Raw genomic sequence first — 15567 nt, 5'->3', positions numbered from 1 at the left:
GTTTCTACAGGAAATCATATGACTTTCTTGGCAATTGCCTTTCCGAGATCGATGTCTGAAATAATCTTCAGTGATACAGACAAGGGGAAGGTTGAGTCAATAATTAAATCACTGAAGACTAAGGTCTCTCATGGTTATGATGGAGTGCCTAGCAGAATATTAAAGTACTGTGCTGCACATGTTACCCCTGTATTTAGCCATATTTGTAATTTTTCCTTTAGGAATGATGAGTTTCCTGAACGATTAAAGTAGTCAGTAGTAAAGCTGCTCTATAAAAAGGGGGAAAGGGATAATGTAGATAATTTTAGACCTATTTCTATGCCATCAGTGTTTGCAAAAGTTATTGAAAAGGCTGTGTATGTAAGGTTAATTGATCATTTTATATCACATGATTTGCTATCAAATGTACAGTTCGGCTTTAGAAGTCGTTTAACAACTGAAAGTGCTATATTCTCTTTTCTCTGTGAGATACTGGATGGGTTAAACAAAAGGTTTCAAACACTTGGCATATTTTTTGATTTAACTAAGGCATTTGATTGTGTTGATCACAAAATATTGCTCCAGAAGTTGGACCATTACGGAATATGGGGAGTTGCTCACAGTTGGTTCACCTCTTACTTTAACAACAGACAGCAAAATGTCGTTATTCACAATGTTGAGAATGGCTGTGATGTGGGGTCTGAGTGGGGTACAGTCAAGTGGGGGGTGCCCCAGGGATCAGTGTTGGGGCTACTCCTGTTCCTTATTTATATAAGTGATATGCCCTCTAGGATTAGGGATAATTCAAAAATATTTCTGTTTGCTGATGACACTAGCTTGGTAGTAAAGGATGTTGTGTGCAACATTGGTTCCATTTCAAATAGTGCAGTTCATGACGTAAGTTCATGGCTTGTAGAAAATAAACTAATGCTAAATCACAGGAAGATTATGTTTTTACAGTTCCTAACACACAATTCAACAAAACCTGATGTTTTAATTCCACAGAATGTGCATATGATTAGTGAAACTGAACAGTTCAAATTTCTAGGTGTTGATATAAATAGTAAGCTGTCGTGGAAAGCCCACATTCAGGATCTTGTTCAAAGACTTAATACTGCCATTTTTACTATTTGAACGGTATCTGGAGTGAGTGGTCATTCAACATGAAAATTAGTCTACTTTGCTTATTTTCATTCGCTTATGTTGTATGGTATTATATTTTGGCATAACTCTTCCCATTCTAAAAGGATATTTTTGACTCAGAAATGGGCGGTTAGGGCAATAACTGGTGTAAGTTCACGAACCTGTTGTCGACCCCTGTTCATGAGTCTGGGTATTTTGACATTGGCCTCTCAATATATATATTCCTTACTGTCATTTCTTGTTAACAATATTAGCTTATTCCCAAGAATAAGCAGCTTTCACTCAGTTAATACTCGGCAGAAACCAAACCTGCATTTGGATCGGACTTCCTTATGTCTTGTGCAGAAAGGTGTGCAGTATATTGCTGCATCCATTTTCAGTAAGCTACCACTCGAATTCAAAAATCTTAGCAGTAATCCACCTGCTTTGAAACTGAAACTAAAAGGTTTCCTCATGGGTCACTCTTTCTATTCTATCGAGGAGTTCCTTGAAAAATTTAGCTTATTCTTGTTGCATTGTTGATTGTGTTTACTTAACCTTATGGACTGACTTTTTTTGGGTTCATAAACATTTGTTTTTTTCTGTTATTGCTTTTATGTTGTTATTTCATGTACTGACACGTTCCCTGACCTTGAAGATTTGCTGCTCAATTTGGTCCTATGGAACTTGGTGTGTAAACAAAAAAAAAATAAACTACACTTCAGGAGCCACTATGCAAGTAGCTGACTGTGTCACATGATACTATGTACAGAAAGCTGGTTGAAACCTGACATTGAAAGCCATGAGATTTTTGGGTAAAATTTAAGTGTATATAGAAAGAATAGGGTAATGGGAAATAAAGGTGGTGTATTTGTCACAGTAGACAAGAAACTCAGATCCACTGAGACAGAAATTGAAGCTGCATGCGAGATTGTTTGGGCAAGACTCAGTATCAGAGGTGGGCGTAAGATGATAATTGGGTCCTTCTATCACCCACCGAAACCTTTAGAGAGAACCTCGGTTCGCTTGTACACAAGTTCCTCAGTCACACTGTAATCATTGATGGAAACTTTAATCACCCAACAATCAGTTGGGGAAGTTAGTTTTGTTAGTGATGGGCATGACAAGGCATCCTGTGAAACATTACTAAATGCCTTCCGTGAAAATTACCAGAGCAGATGGTTCAGAAACCCCCCTCATGAGAAAATATATTAGATCTAATGACAACAAGTAGACCTGATCTCTTTGAGGATGTCCACATTGAAACTTGTATCAATGACCATGACACAGTTGTGTCAACAATGGTAACCAGGGTACAAAGGACATCTAAAATGAGCAGAAAGATATTTGTGTTCGGTACACCAGATAAAAGATCAGTAGTGTCATATCTAAATGAGGAACTTTGAACTTTCGGCGCAGACCAGGAGCATGTGAAGGAACTATGACCCAAGTTTAAAAGAGTAATGGACCATGCACTGGACAGTTACATACACAGTAGAAAAGTTCATAGTGGAAGGGACCCTCCATGGTACCTGTACAGTGACTATAAAGAAACCTTACAAGAATCATGTTACTGCATAGGTCTATAGATAGAGAGATCCTGAATGAAATGCATTTGGCCATCAAGAGCCTTCAATGACGACCATAGCAGAATATTGTCAAATGGTCTTTCACAGAACCCAAAGAAATTCTGGTCATATGTAAAAGTTGTTAGTAGCACCAAAGTTAGTATCTAGTCACTTGTGAATGAGACAGGAATTGAAACTGAGTGTAGTAAAGCAAAAGCTGAAATGCTTAACTCTGTTTCCGAATGTTTCTTTACAAAGAAAAACCCAGATTAATTCCTCCAATTTAATCCTCATACCACTGAAAAGATGAGTGAAATAGCTTTTAGTGTCAGTGGTGTTGAGAAACAGCCAAAATCTTTAGAATTGAACAGAGCTCCAGGACCCAGTGGAATTCGTATCATATTGTACACTGAATTTGTGGCTGAGTTAGCCCTGCTTCTAACTATGATCTATCGTAGATATCCCAGACAGAAAACCATGCTCTGTAGTTGGAAGAAAGCACAGGTCACACTCGTTTACAACAAAGGTAGTAGAAGTGATCTGCAAAACTTTCCTCCAATATTCTTCACATCGATTTGTTGTAGAATCTTGGAACATATTCTGAGTTCAAACATAATGAGATATCTGAAACAGGATGACCTACTCCATACCAGTCAGCATGGATTCCGAAAAAATCAATAATTCGAAACCCAGCTCACGCTTCTCTCATATGACATACTGGAAGCTTTGGATGGAGGTAGTCAGGTAGATTCAGTATTTCTTGATTTCCAAACAGCGTTTGACCCAGTTCCACATCTATGCTTGTTGTCAAAAGCTCAGTCATAAGGAGTATCAAGCGAAATTTGTCACTGGATTGAGGATTTTTTTGGTAAGGAGGATGGTGTGTCATCGTCAGATGTAGAAATAACTTCAGGTGTGCCTCAGGAAAGTGTGTTGGTACCCTAGTTGTTCATGTTGTATATTAATGACCTTGCAGATAATATTAACAGTAACCCCAGAGTTTCTGTAGATCACACTATTATCTATAGTTCTTGAAAGAAACTGCCTACATATTCAGTTAGATCTTGATAAGATTTCAGAATGGTGCAAAGTTCAGAAATGTAAAATTGTGCACGTCACAAAATGAAAAAGTGTAGTATCGTATGACCATAGTATCAGTGAGTCACAGTTGGAATTGGCCCACTCCTACAAATACGTGGATATAACACTTTGTTGGGACATGAAATGAAATGAAATGATCACATAGGCTCAATTGCGGGTGGGTTAATGCAGGCAGTAAAATTCAGTTTATTCCTAGAATACTGGGAAAATGCAGTCAGTCTATAATGGAGATTCCTTAAAAATCACTCGTACAACCCATTCTGGACTCCTGCTTAAGCATGTGGGATGTAGATGTAGTTGGATATCTGTACCAAACATATATTGCAGGTGTACAGTGGAGGGCAGTGCAAACGGTCAAAGGTTTGTTGACCCATAGGAGAGTATCATAGAGATGCTGAAGAAACTGAACTGGCAAACTGTTGGAAACAAATGTTAACTGTCCCAAGAAAGAGTTTCAAGAATTGGCTTTAAGTGATGACTCTAGGAATATACCAAAACCCCCTTCTAATCGTCCACACAGAGATTGTAAGGACAAGATTATATTGATTACAGAAAACACAGAGGCATTTAAACAATCATTATTTCCATGCACTGTGTGTGAATGGAGTGGGAAGAAACCCCAATTAATGGTACAATGTGATGTGTACTCTGCCATGCAGTATATAAGTAAAATACACTGATCTGATACAAGGAATATCCCATACTGGTGTATGAATCTGGAGGGAATAGCATGCTGTACATATTCCATTACTAATTATTTTTACACTCTCTCCCCACTTTGACTGTCAGTATGCATTCCAAGAAATTTTATGCCTTCCACACATTGTATGTATTCATTATTTACTTCCAAGTTATTGTAATCTGGGTTTTTGTTTATGTAGAAGTTCACAGTGCTTGGTTCCTTTATATTAAGTGTGACTTTATTGCTTATAGCCCATCTTTATACTCTGCTCAATGTGTCTTCAGCTTTCTCTCTTGATGCTTCTGGTGATTTGTCAGTGATCAGTACATTAGTAATCTACAAACAGTATTCTTTCCCAATGCTTGATACTTTGTGGGAAATCCTTAATCTAATTTAGGAGCAATACTGGACCTAGCACTTTGGCCTGTGGTATGCCTATATTTATGTATTTAAAGGTCAGAAGTATGTTTTACAATATATTTAGAGCTATTTGATATGTGTGTAATTTCACTCAACTGTACTTTATTTCCTAGGTATGACTAGCACCACTTCCTTACTACCCCACTCACTCCCAGTTCCTCTCGCTTATTTAACAGTAGTTTTTGATCGACTGTGTCAAATGCTTTAATTACAGTGAGGAAGTTATCTTTTGTAGAGTTCCCTTTATCTGATGCTTCTAGGACATGTTTTTTGAAATATGCTTTTGCCAGTTCAGTGCCTTTTTCCTGATCAGAAACTGGTCATTGGAAAGGAGGTTATATTTATTTAAATAGTTCTTAAGTGTATCTTGCACAACAGTTTTTATTATTTTTGCAAAGCACAAGAGTTCCATCTGTTCGTCTTTACATCATTTCATGCTAACTCCATGGGGTTGATTCTGCTCCTTACTGATTTCGTCTACTACATATGTAGGAGTGATTGGCTTATTTTCTTTAAGAAGTGAATATCAAAGAAGGTTCATCATACATCGGTAGTAATATGTCACACCTGTAATCACTGTCTGATAACTTCTTTGTGACCATTTATAGTTGGGGCTTTGTTCAGTATTACTGAATGCTAGGGAGCATTGTCCATCACAGTTGTTGGTAATAGGAAAGGCAAGTGCTTGACTTCATTTTATTGGGAGAATTTTGGAAAAGTGTAACTCATCTATAAAGGAGACTGTGTATAGAACACTAGTGCAACCCATTCTTGAGTATTATTCAGATCTTTGGGATCCCCACCAGGTCGGATTAAAGGAAAACGTCGAATCAATTCAAAGTTGAGCTGCCAAATTTGTTACCGATAGGTTCAATCAGTATGCAAGTATAATGGAGGTACTTCATGAACACAAATAGGAATCCCTGGAGGTGAGACAGTTTTCTTTCCAAAAGGCACTACTGCCCAAATTTAGAGAAGTGGCATTTGAGGCCGACTGCAAAGTGGTTCTATGCCACCAACGTACATTTCGTGTAGTGACCATGAAGACAAGATGTGAGAAATTAGGGCTCGTGTGGAGGCTTTTAGACAGTCATTTTTCCCCTGCTCTGTTTACGAGTAGAACTTAAGAGGAAATGACTAGTAGTGATACTAGGTACCCTCCGCCATTCACCATCCAGTGATTTTTGGAGTATGGATTGAGAGGTAGGCAGGAAATTGTTCTAAACAGTTCCTGAACCACTCAACAAACCATGTATGACCCATGCCTTCATGGTAATCAACTGTCTTTTTGGACCGAAAAACTAAAAGTACATCAGGTACAAAACTACTGGAAGAGTCTGCATAGACCACAGTTAATCTAGCTCCTCTTCTTGTTGGCTGATGACCTCTACTGCTTAGAGTGCCATCCATCCAGCATTTACTGACAGTTTCCCCACATTTTGTGTAGCCATATTATCAAATGAATGTCTTTGCTCAATATTTTGTGCAAGAAAATGCTTAGAGCCTTAACAATATTTGCCTTTTCTAACATGACTATGCATCAGTCTAGTGTTGTTTTTTTTTTTTAATTTTTTTTATTGGAACCCATACTTTACAGCACAAGTTTTAGTGACTTTTCCCACCCCTGAAAAGTTTACTTTCACTCAATGACAAAAATAACTTTTCTATGGTAGGACACTCCTCCCTGCTTCAGCAAGCATAAACATGCCTGTGAATTTCATCAGTCTGGTAATAATCTAAGTCACTGGCAGAGTGAGGCTGCTTTTTCTTCTTTACAGGAGTCAGTAAAAATATGTTATTTGATCCAGACGGCACGCAGTTGTCACAGCTCATGTCTTCATGTTTCAACTTTTGCAGTAATACTGCCTCACTTACTACTGTTCTTGGGCTAATTGGAAGAGCTTTTCATGTTCATTCCACAACTATATCAACAGGAATTGGTGGCAGCTCATGAGTACTTTGTTTTCTTTATCCTGCTTGTGAATCTCAAGAATTCTCCATGGTAACTCTAATGCCTGGCTGTTTAGCGGCACACCTTGTCGTGAAGGATTGTCACTAGGTGAACAAAGGCTTTTTGGTGGCATTTCGCAAGTGTCAGAACTTCCTAAATCACAGCAAAACAGAGTGCAGTACATCGCAGGCATGTGATAGAAACCATACACAATGCACATAGTTTATGTTCACTTAAAACAAAGCCAGAAATGCAGGAAATTCACTGTTCCAACTGGCAATGATTACTGTGTTGTGACTGGTTTGTGACCCATGCCTAACACTGTGTACCTCTCTTTCTTCACTTGTTACACTGTTATGCAGATAAATTGAAACTCACATCTTAAGTGCAAAGATTCAGCGGACTGGGTATAGTTGCATGGCAGCATTGCCTGATCTGTTAAAACAAGTTTTGAGAATTATTCAACCTTTTTGAATCTGGCTGTGCTTCCAATGGAAGGAGATCAGTGTAGAATGAGTGTGGCTGTGGAGCAGTATCCCTAACATCCCATGCTGTTCAACTGTTATCTTGCCCACAGCATGCCTAACCCTGTGTGTCCCAAGAGTATGTACATGAAATATGCAATAAGAATAAAATAGTTATTAGTTCCTTTATTGTGGGACCTGCAGCATATGTTAAGTCACAGTAGGACGTTATGCAGAGAATTAGTACACAGTATGCTACTCAGTATTTTATTTTTGCATATAAGCTTACTTTGGCTTTATTGTCTTCGTCACTACATTTGCAAATAATCAAATTTATTTATATTTTACATACTATATAATTTATAAAGGTTTGTTGCATTGGATGTTGTACTGACATCCTGACATTGTAGACAAGACATATCTCAACTTTGAGTAAACTATTACTGCTGTCCATACTTGATGGATGTAATATTTTTTTCAGTGTTGTTTTAAAGTTGTTCATGGTTTGATGCAGCATGTACACACATCAAAAAAGTTTTGCATCACCCTGGTTCCCAGAACTCCTGAAGATAGATGTTGACTGTGGATATTGTATCACAGGCACAGTCCCTTTGACTGTTCAGCGATGCCACTAAACCCGCCCAAAGATGTGAACAACCATGCATGAGCAGCGCCTATTAGAAGGAGGGGGTCCGACAGCCAGTCATTCCTCCAGGAAGGAGGTACATGGCTCGTGTGGCTCGTGTTGTCTGTAGTTCAACCATGCCTAGACAGTCAATATCGCGGTTCTATCGTTTCCACATTGTTACTTTGTGACAGGAAGAGCTCTTAACAAGGGAAATACCCAGGCATCATGGAGTGAACCAAAGCGATGTTGTTTGGACATGGAGGAGATACAGAGAGACGGGAACTGTCAACGGCACGCCTCGCTCAGGCCGCCCAAGGGCTACTGCTGCAGTGGATGGCCATTACCTACGGATTATGGCTCGGAGGAACCCTGACAACAATGCCACCTTATTGAATAATGCTTTTCGTGCGGCCACAGGATGTTGTGTTATGACTCAAACTGTGCGCAATAGGCTGTATGATGCACAACTTCACTCCCGACTAACATGGCGAGGTCCATCTTTGCAACGACGACACCATGCAGCGCAGTACAGATGGACCCAACAACATACCAAATGGACCACTCAGGATTGGCATCAGTTCTCTTCACCAATGGGTGTTGCATATGCCTTTCACGAGACAATTGTCAGAGACGTGTTTGGAGGCAACCTGGCCAGGCTGAATGCCTTAGACACACTGTCCAGCGAGTGCAGCAAGATGGAGGTTCCCTGCTGTTTTGGGGTGGCATTATGTGGGGCCGACGTACACCGCTGGTGGTCACGGAAGGCACCGTAACGGCTGTACAAATACATGAATGTCATCCTCCAACCTATAGTGCAACCATATCAGCAGCATATTGGTCAGGCATTCATCTTCATGGACGGCAATTCGCACCCCCATCGTGCACATCTTGTGAATGACTTCCTTCAGGATACCGACATCGCACAACTAGAGTGGCCAGCATGTTCTCCAGATGTGAACCCTATCGAACATGCCTGGGATAGATTGAAAAGGGCTGTTTATGGATGATATCACCCACCAACCACTCTGAGGGATCTACGCCAAATTGCCATTGAGGGGTGGGACGATATGGACCAACAGTGCCTTGATGAACTTGTGGATAGTATGCCACGACGAATACAGGCATGCATCAGTGCAAGAGGACGTGCTACTGAGCATTAGATGTACTGGTGTGTACAGCAATCTGGACCATCGCCTCTGAAGGTCTCGCTGTATGGTAGTACAACTTGCAATGTGTGGTTTTCATGAGCAATAAAAAAGGCGGAAATGGTGTTTGTGTTGATCTCTCTTCCAGTTTTCTGTACAGGTTCTGGAATTCTCAGAACAGAGATGATGCAGAACTTTTTTTGGTGTGTGTATATTATAATACGTTTTTTATTATTATGACAGTCATAGAAATTCAAGTTTGATAGCTTGTTGTTCACTCAAAGATGTTTATGTTGTTGTGGATCATGCATCTATCGAACTGTTACTGATGTGCTTGTAATCTCTGGTGTTTTTGTTATCTGTTATCCCTATATAAATCTACAGGAAACCAACTACTACAGATGGAATAATCAACCATACATCTTCAAATCCAAAAATTCACAAATATGCGTCATTTCGTCCCATGATTAACAGAATCCTAAACCTGCTACTGCAACAGGAGGCCATACATAGAGAAATAATTACACTTCAATACTTCACATAGAAGGACAGTTATTACCCTGTACAACAAAAACACAGAACTATACTACATCACATCATGTACAAGGACAGTTATAACCCTAATATGGTTCTACAGCTATACAAAAAAGGTAAAAAAAAGACCCCATAAATCATAAAATCACACTAAGAGAAACTATACATCATCTGCATACCAACAAACGATATGAGAAAATTATCTGATAAAATAAACATCCTCCTAAAATATACAAACATGATATTAGCCTATATAACAACAAATAATATTAGCACAAAACTAAAGCTGTACTCACAAAACACTTAAATGCTGAAATTTACAAAATTAACTGCAACAACTGCACAAAATTTTATATAGGACAGAGTGGAAGACATTTCATTGTCAGATTCAGAGAACACATGAGAGAAACAAATAACAACCAATCCACCTCCTTTACTCACCTTAAAAATGAAAAACATGAGGTTGACAACATTGAAAACACACTACAAATCGTGCACAAAATCCTAAAAGTTCCAGTAATGAATAATTTGGAGAAATTTGAACTATACATACACACAAAGGATTATCCACACAATAAACTAAATAAATAAATGGATTTCAAGCAAACAGTTTTAAAAAATTTATCAATATTTTATGTAGGGATAATGGATGACAAAAACAATAGAGGTCACACACATGAATAACATTTCCATAGATGCATGACCTGCAACAACATAAATATTTTTGAGAAAACAACCAGCTTTCGAACTTTAATTTCTACGACTTTCAAAATAGTAAGAAATGTTTTATAATATATGTACAGTATCAAATCATCAAAAAACTTCAAAATATTACTGAAAAAATATTACTTCCAACAACTACAGGCAGCAGTAATAGTTTACTCGAAGTTGACATATGTCCGTCTCCTTCAAGTAAAACATCCAATGTCAAAAACCTTTATAAATTATATAGTATGCAAAATATAAATAAATGTGATTGTTTGCAGATGTACTGATGAAGGCAACAAAGCTTAAATAAGCTTATATACAAAAATAATATACCAAGCAGCGTACTGCCTACTAATTCTCTGCCTAGTTATTAGTTTGTTAACATAGAACCCTATACCAAACATATTCACAACACCCTCGACCTGCACCATACATAGCAGCACTGTAACTGCAGAATGAACAGTTGTTCACCTAAGGGGAGGGGGAGAGACGTATTTAATGAAATGCTCCATTGATGCAAAATTCTGATCTGTATGTATTCCCAGGAGTAAATGCTGATATCTTTCTTTCAAGTAAACATAATTTGTCCAAAATTTTATCAAAACCTGTGATCAGAATGACACACTTTCCGTGTGAGTTTTTTTAATTCAATTGCATTGCAACACATCTGTTCTAATAATATGTGTAAGGGCTCAAATATAAAAGATAGTGTTTGTCCTAATATTATTCAGTTATTCACATTGTGATCATTTTATAATTCTTTCTTTCAGTATTAACATTTTGTGTTGTTAATTATGTAAACTAATTTGCTGTTTCCCTCCTATTGTTTGTTCCAGATTGACTGCTGCATAAAATTGAGTGGGATGCCCGATCTGACTCTGTCATTTATGAACCCTCGCCTGTTTGACGATGTCAGCTTTCATCCTTGTGTTCGCTTCAAGCGCTGGGAGGTAAAGTTCACTTTCTGTAAGCAAATGTGGATATATCTGTTTAATTTGTTGGTAACTTCTAAGTGTTAATATTTTAAAATTGATATATTGTCATGTAAGATGATACAGTTTGATGAACACCGTGATTAACTAATTATTGCTTGCTTGCTTACTTGTAGTCCCTATAGAATTTGTGAAAATGCTTTTTCTTAGGCATTGATAACATTTGCATGATTTCATTAAGCATTTTTCTAAATACATACTAGAGTGTTGAGGTTCTTCCAGTAATATATTTATAATATTGTTCATTTATACAGCCTCTTCCAAACTAGTTTTTTTTTTGTCACTGTACCATCAATTTTATTTAGTTAAAACATCGTCAGCAATTTGGAAAATGCATGTTTTCCAGCATGAGGGTTTCAAAAACTCATAAAGAATATTTTTAATGAAGTACTGAAATGGAATTACATTACTAATTACATACCCTCATTTGTTTCTAGCTTACATTTGAATGAATTTCCACATGAATTACCTCTATTTGAACTGCTTTTCCTGCCTGTTTCTTATTTTAAGTGGTACATGTCTCTCATACATTGCATTCATTTAAATATCATATTGCACTTACATTGCTGTATTTATTTTTCTGATGTTTGTGTTTTCTTTCTTTTGTTATGTGATGTTTCAAATGTCAACTTAATAGGTGGTTGTTGGGCTGTCAGAGAAAGGAAGAGAAGTAGGAAAGTGGGAGGGAGGGAGGCAGCAGATCATTTGCACATGTGTGGAGATGGCAACAGTAGGTGCAATATAATACAGGCAAGTTATGTTGTTGGTTGGGGACTGGAGGGGGCGGGGGGGGGGGGGGCAGTACAGGGCTGTGAGAAGAGTGGAGATAAAAAATAAGTGCTTATTGTATAAAGAGAAATGCAACTATTTGTGATTGTTCCTTTCATGTCTGTATTCACCAAGGACCTGAAGAGATGGTATTGGGAATATACTAATCTTGTATAGTCCCCCCTCCTCTCCGTCTCCCTCTGGTTTCCGACATCTTTGTGGTCATTAAGAAGATGAAGATTTAAGTTCAACATTCCATTGATGATGAGATCATTAGAGGCCATTCATGAGAATGGGTGGCACTCAAAGTGGGTGACACCATGGCAGATGACATGCATATGAAACGAATTAAGCTTTCTTCCACTAGTGACCACATGGCCCCAGCAATCTTTCAGTTCTGATTAAAATGGCCTCCATATCCTAGTCACAAGTGCTGCTGGCCTGTGGGAAGCTGGATGACATTCCTGTTACTATCATCCATCCCTCTCCCACCCCCCACACCCCAATAACATTCTCAGTATGATATATGGTATTGTCTTCCACCACGACCTTGTTTTACAGACCAATGACAAGTTCAAGAGGCCAAGGAGAAACGTGATAGTTTGCATTCTGCATGCATGACAATGACCTATGCTACAGCTATGACATCATCCTCTCTGGCAGCAGTACCCTCACTCTTTGTACATCCTACATTGGGACCTCTTGACTACACCTGCTCCCCTGGTGGTTGGGGACTCTTGTTCTACTTCCTACTCCTTCACCCACTTTGGAAGCGTTGATTCCTCACCCCCTCAGAAGAGGTCCCTCAGGGTACTCCACACTCAGGATTCTGCTAATCTGCAACCAGATACCAGCCAGTGGCTGAAAGTGCCACAAGTTGTAGAGCTTTGTGTTCTTCCTCTGTACCTGAAACTAGGGCAGACAAGCCTGTGTGGGCATTGAAATCACCCAAGTCTCACTAATGTTCTGTGGTTGATCCACAACCAAACCTCCACCGCAACTATTAACAACTCAGTATGGTGGAGTTTAATCACTCTTTGCGTGGCCTCCCCATCTTTGCCAACATAAGCAAAAGTGCTGGCCACACCTTAATACTTCTTCACTGCCTCGGTAACACTAGCTGGGGTGCCAGATCTGCAGCTTTGCAAAGCTTTGATCCTGTCCTGCCTTGATTATGGGAGTGTGGCATATGGCTCACAATCGCCTTCAGTGTTGCAGATGCTGGACCCGATACACCATTGTGGGGTCTGATGTATGACAGGTGCCGTTTGGACTAGCCCTGTGAATAGCCTGCGTGTTACACATTTGCTGCCCCACTAGGCATCTGAACTGCCATATTCTTTTTCCTGGTCACGGTTTCCACCTCGCACAGCATAGGCCCAGGGCTGGAGTCACAATACTATTTCGCATACACTATCTCTGAATGGTGTGTACCCCATCCTCAGATCTGTGTCAACCTAGCCCTTGGACTGAAAGACTATTAATATCGTGGTTTTTTGCTGCCTGTTCCTGGCCATCCTTGGTGCTTTTCCGAGTTCGGAAGTGCTATACACTGATGGCTCAATGGTAAACGGATGAACTGGTTTTGCCTACACATATGCATGGGCAGTGAACTACACTCCCTGCAAAACAGATGTAGTGTGTTGTGTGCTGACTGCTGAATTGGTGGCTATCAATCAAACCCTTAGTCATGGTCACCTGGCACTAGCAAGATGTTCTTAACCAGCAAGATGTTTATAATCGGCAGTGACTCTCCCAGTAGTCTTCAGGCTATCAACCAGCGCTACCCTCTACATCCATTGGTTGTGACTGTCCAGAATCTCCATTGTGATCTGGACAAAGCTGGATAGTCAGCCATCTTCATCTGGACCTCTAGTCACATTGGGATCCCAGGGAACAAATGGGCTGTCCCATTGGCCAAGTTGGCTACCCAGATGCCAACTTTGGAGATTGGGTACTGGAATCAGATCTTTGGTTGACTCTATGCTGTCAGTTGTTGGAGACTTGGAACACAGAATAGTATGCTCTGGTTTCTCCAAACTGACTGTGAGCAATAAACGGTACCACAGCCATGTGAGAATCTTACCTTCATGCTTCTCACAGGGAACCCACATTCTGTTGGCTTTGTATAATGCTAACTTGTTGCCAGACGATGCCAAAGCACCTGGTCTGCTTTTTATTTTACTCATGTATACAGTTTCCTCTCCTTTCTGTGAGTAGGCCACTTTGGACTCGTTGCCTGCTCTGATCCAAGGGGCTCATGGTCACCCTTGCTCAGTGGTCCATCTTAGCTCCTGCCATTCCCACTTCTTTTATTCTTCTTAGTCTTCTATATTTGTTGTTTTAATGTCTCATTGTGGTTGTTCTCTTTCCTGAGATTTTATCAACGTACCCACATTGGTTGTTTTCTGATGGTAACAGAGGGTGAGGAAACAGTGGTCACATACAGAAGATGGATCTCCCACCACATAACATGTACCAGGGGCCACCAGCTGTTTTCTGGGCGGAACAGCTTGCCCACCACCTTACTCCTTCTCAGCCCGCTCTCACTTTCTACTTGTTTCTCTCTCTTGATTGTATTGATTCTTACTTGCATTCAGGTTTATCAGAATTTGTCTTCTGTGTTCTTCCTCTCTGAGGACTGTTCCCGTCTTTAGGCACTTACAATGAAGGGATCAATAACCTTGTAGTTTGGTCCCTTTAACCTCATCAATCCAATCTAAAATCTCTTCTTCTTCATTCTCATATCAGTCTTTCACCCCCTTTCTCTCTACATCACACCTCCCTGTATCATATAACATCCTTTCTTCCTACCCCTTCTTTTACACACACACACACACACACATTGTATGGGAAAGTAGAATAGAAAATAGAGCTCTATGAAGACGTTAGTAATCAAATCAGGTAAATTGTGTACAGAAACAGAAGAGAAGGTAGTTTGACTCTTCAGTAAACATTAAAAATTAAAGAATTATGAGTAAAATGTATAAGGATATCTGAAATATTGAGAGAGTTAAACTATCATGTTATCAGTGCCACATGATGCTTTGATAAAATCATCACATGAACTACTGGTCAGAGCAGACGTTGGCATTTAGAAGCAGAGCACGCTGCCCTCAAGAGACATAAATTAGCTGAGGTCAGTATGCTGAAACCACATAACCTTACAGTGAAAACAGATTGTATAAATGCTGTTAGAACAATCTGATTTCATTAAAAGTGTAAAACAAATATCAAATTTTGTATAATCTTCAGTTTGACAGATTTTTTTTTTTTACACAGATTGAAAGTAAGATTTGAAGTTTGAATAAATTTATATGGGAAGAAAGAGAACTGATAAAAACTATGAACTGTCATGATGAATAGAAAAGGACACTATCATTAGGTGCGTAATTTAAAAACAGTACTGAGTCTGTGTAGGTTGCCAAAGGACAATCCCAAAAACTGTGGGAAAAACTACCGTTATTTGTATCTGTAACTTACTTGAATGAATGCTTCCAAGCCA

The 15567-nt window shown here is 39.2% G+C and overlaps 1 protein-coding gene across 3 annotated transcripts in view; it reads left to right on the top strand.

The window, feature by feature from the left end:
* The window catches only part of LOC126471187 (AP-3 complex subunit mu-1), a 173047-nt gene that overhangs the window by 112617 nt on the left and 44863 nt on the right, over positions 1–15567 (top strand). For all 3 annotated transcript variants that reach the window (XM_050099296.1, XM_050099294.1, XM_050099295.1), the window contains exon 6: positions 11139–11252. In XM_050099296.1, the coding sequence (XP_049955253.1) occupies positions 11139–11252 (114 nt within the window). The remainder of the gene's footprint in view (positions 1–11138; positions 11253–15567) is intronic.

Source organism: Schistocerca serialis, chromosome 3 (genome assembly GCF_023864345.2).
Source record: "Schistocerca serialis cubense isolate TAMUIC-IGC-003099 chromosome 3, iqSchSeri2.2, whole genome shotgun sequence".
Lineage (NCBI taxonomy): Eukaryota > Metazoa > Arthropoda > Insecta > Orthoptera > Acrididae > Schistocerca > Schistocerca serialis.
This window is presented reverse-complemented; position numbering and strand designations above follow the sequence as displayed.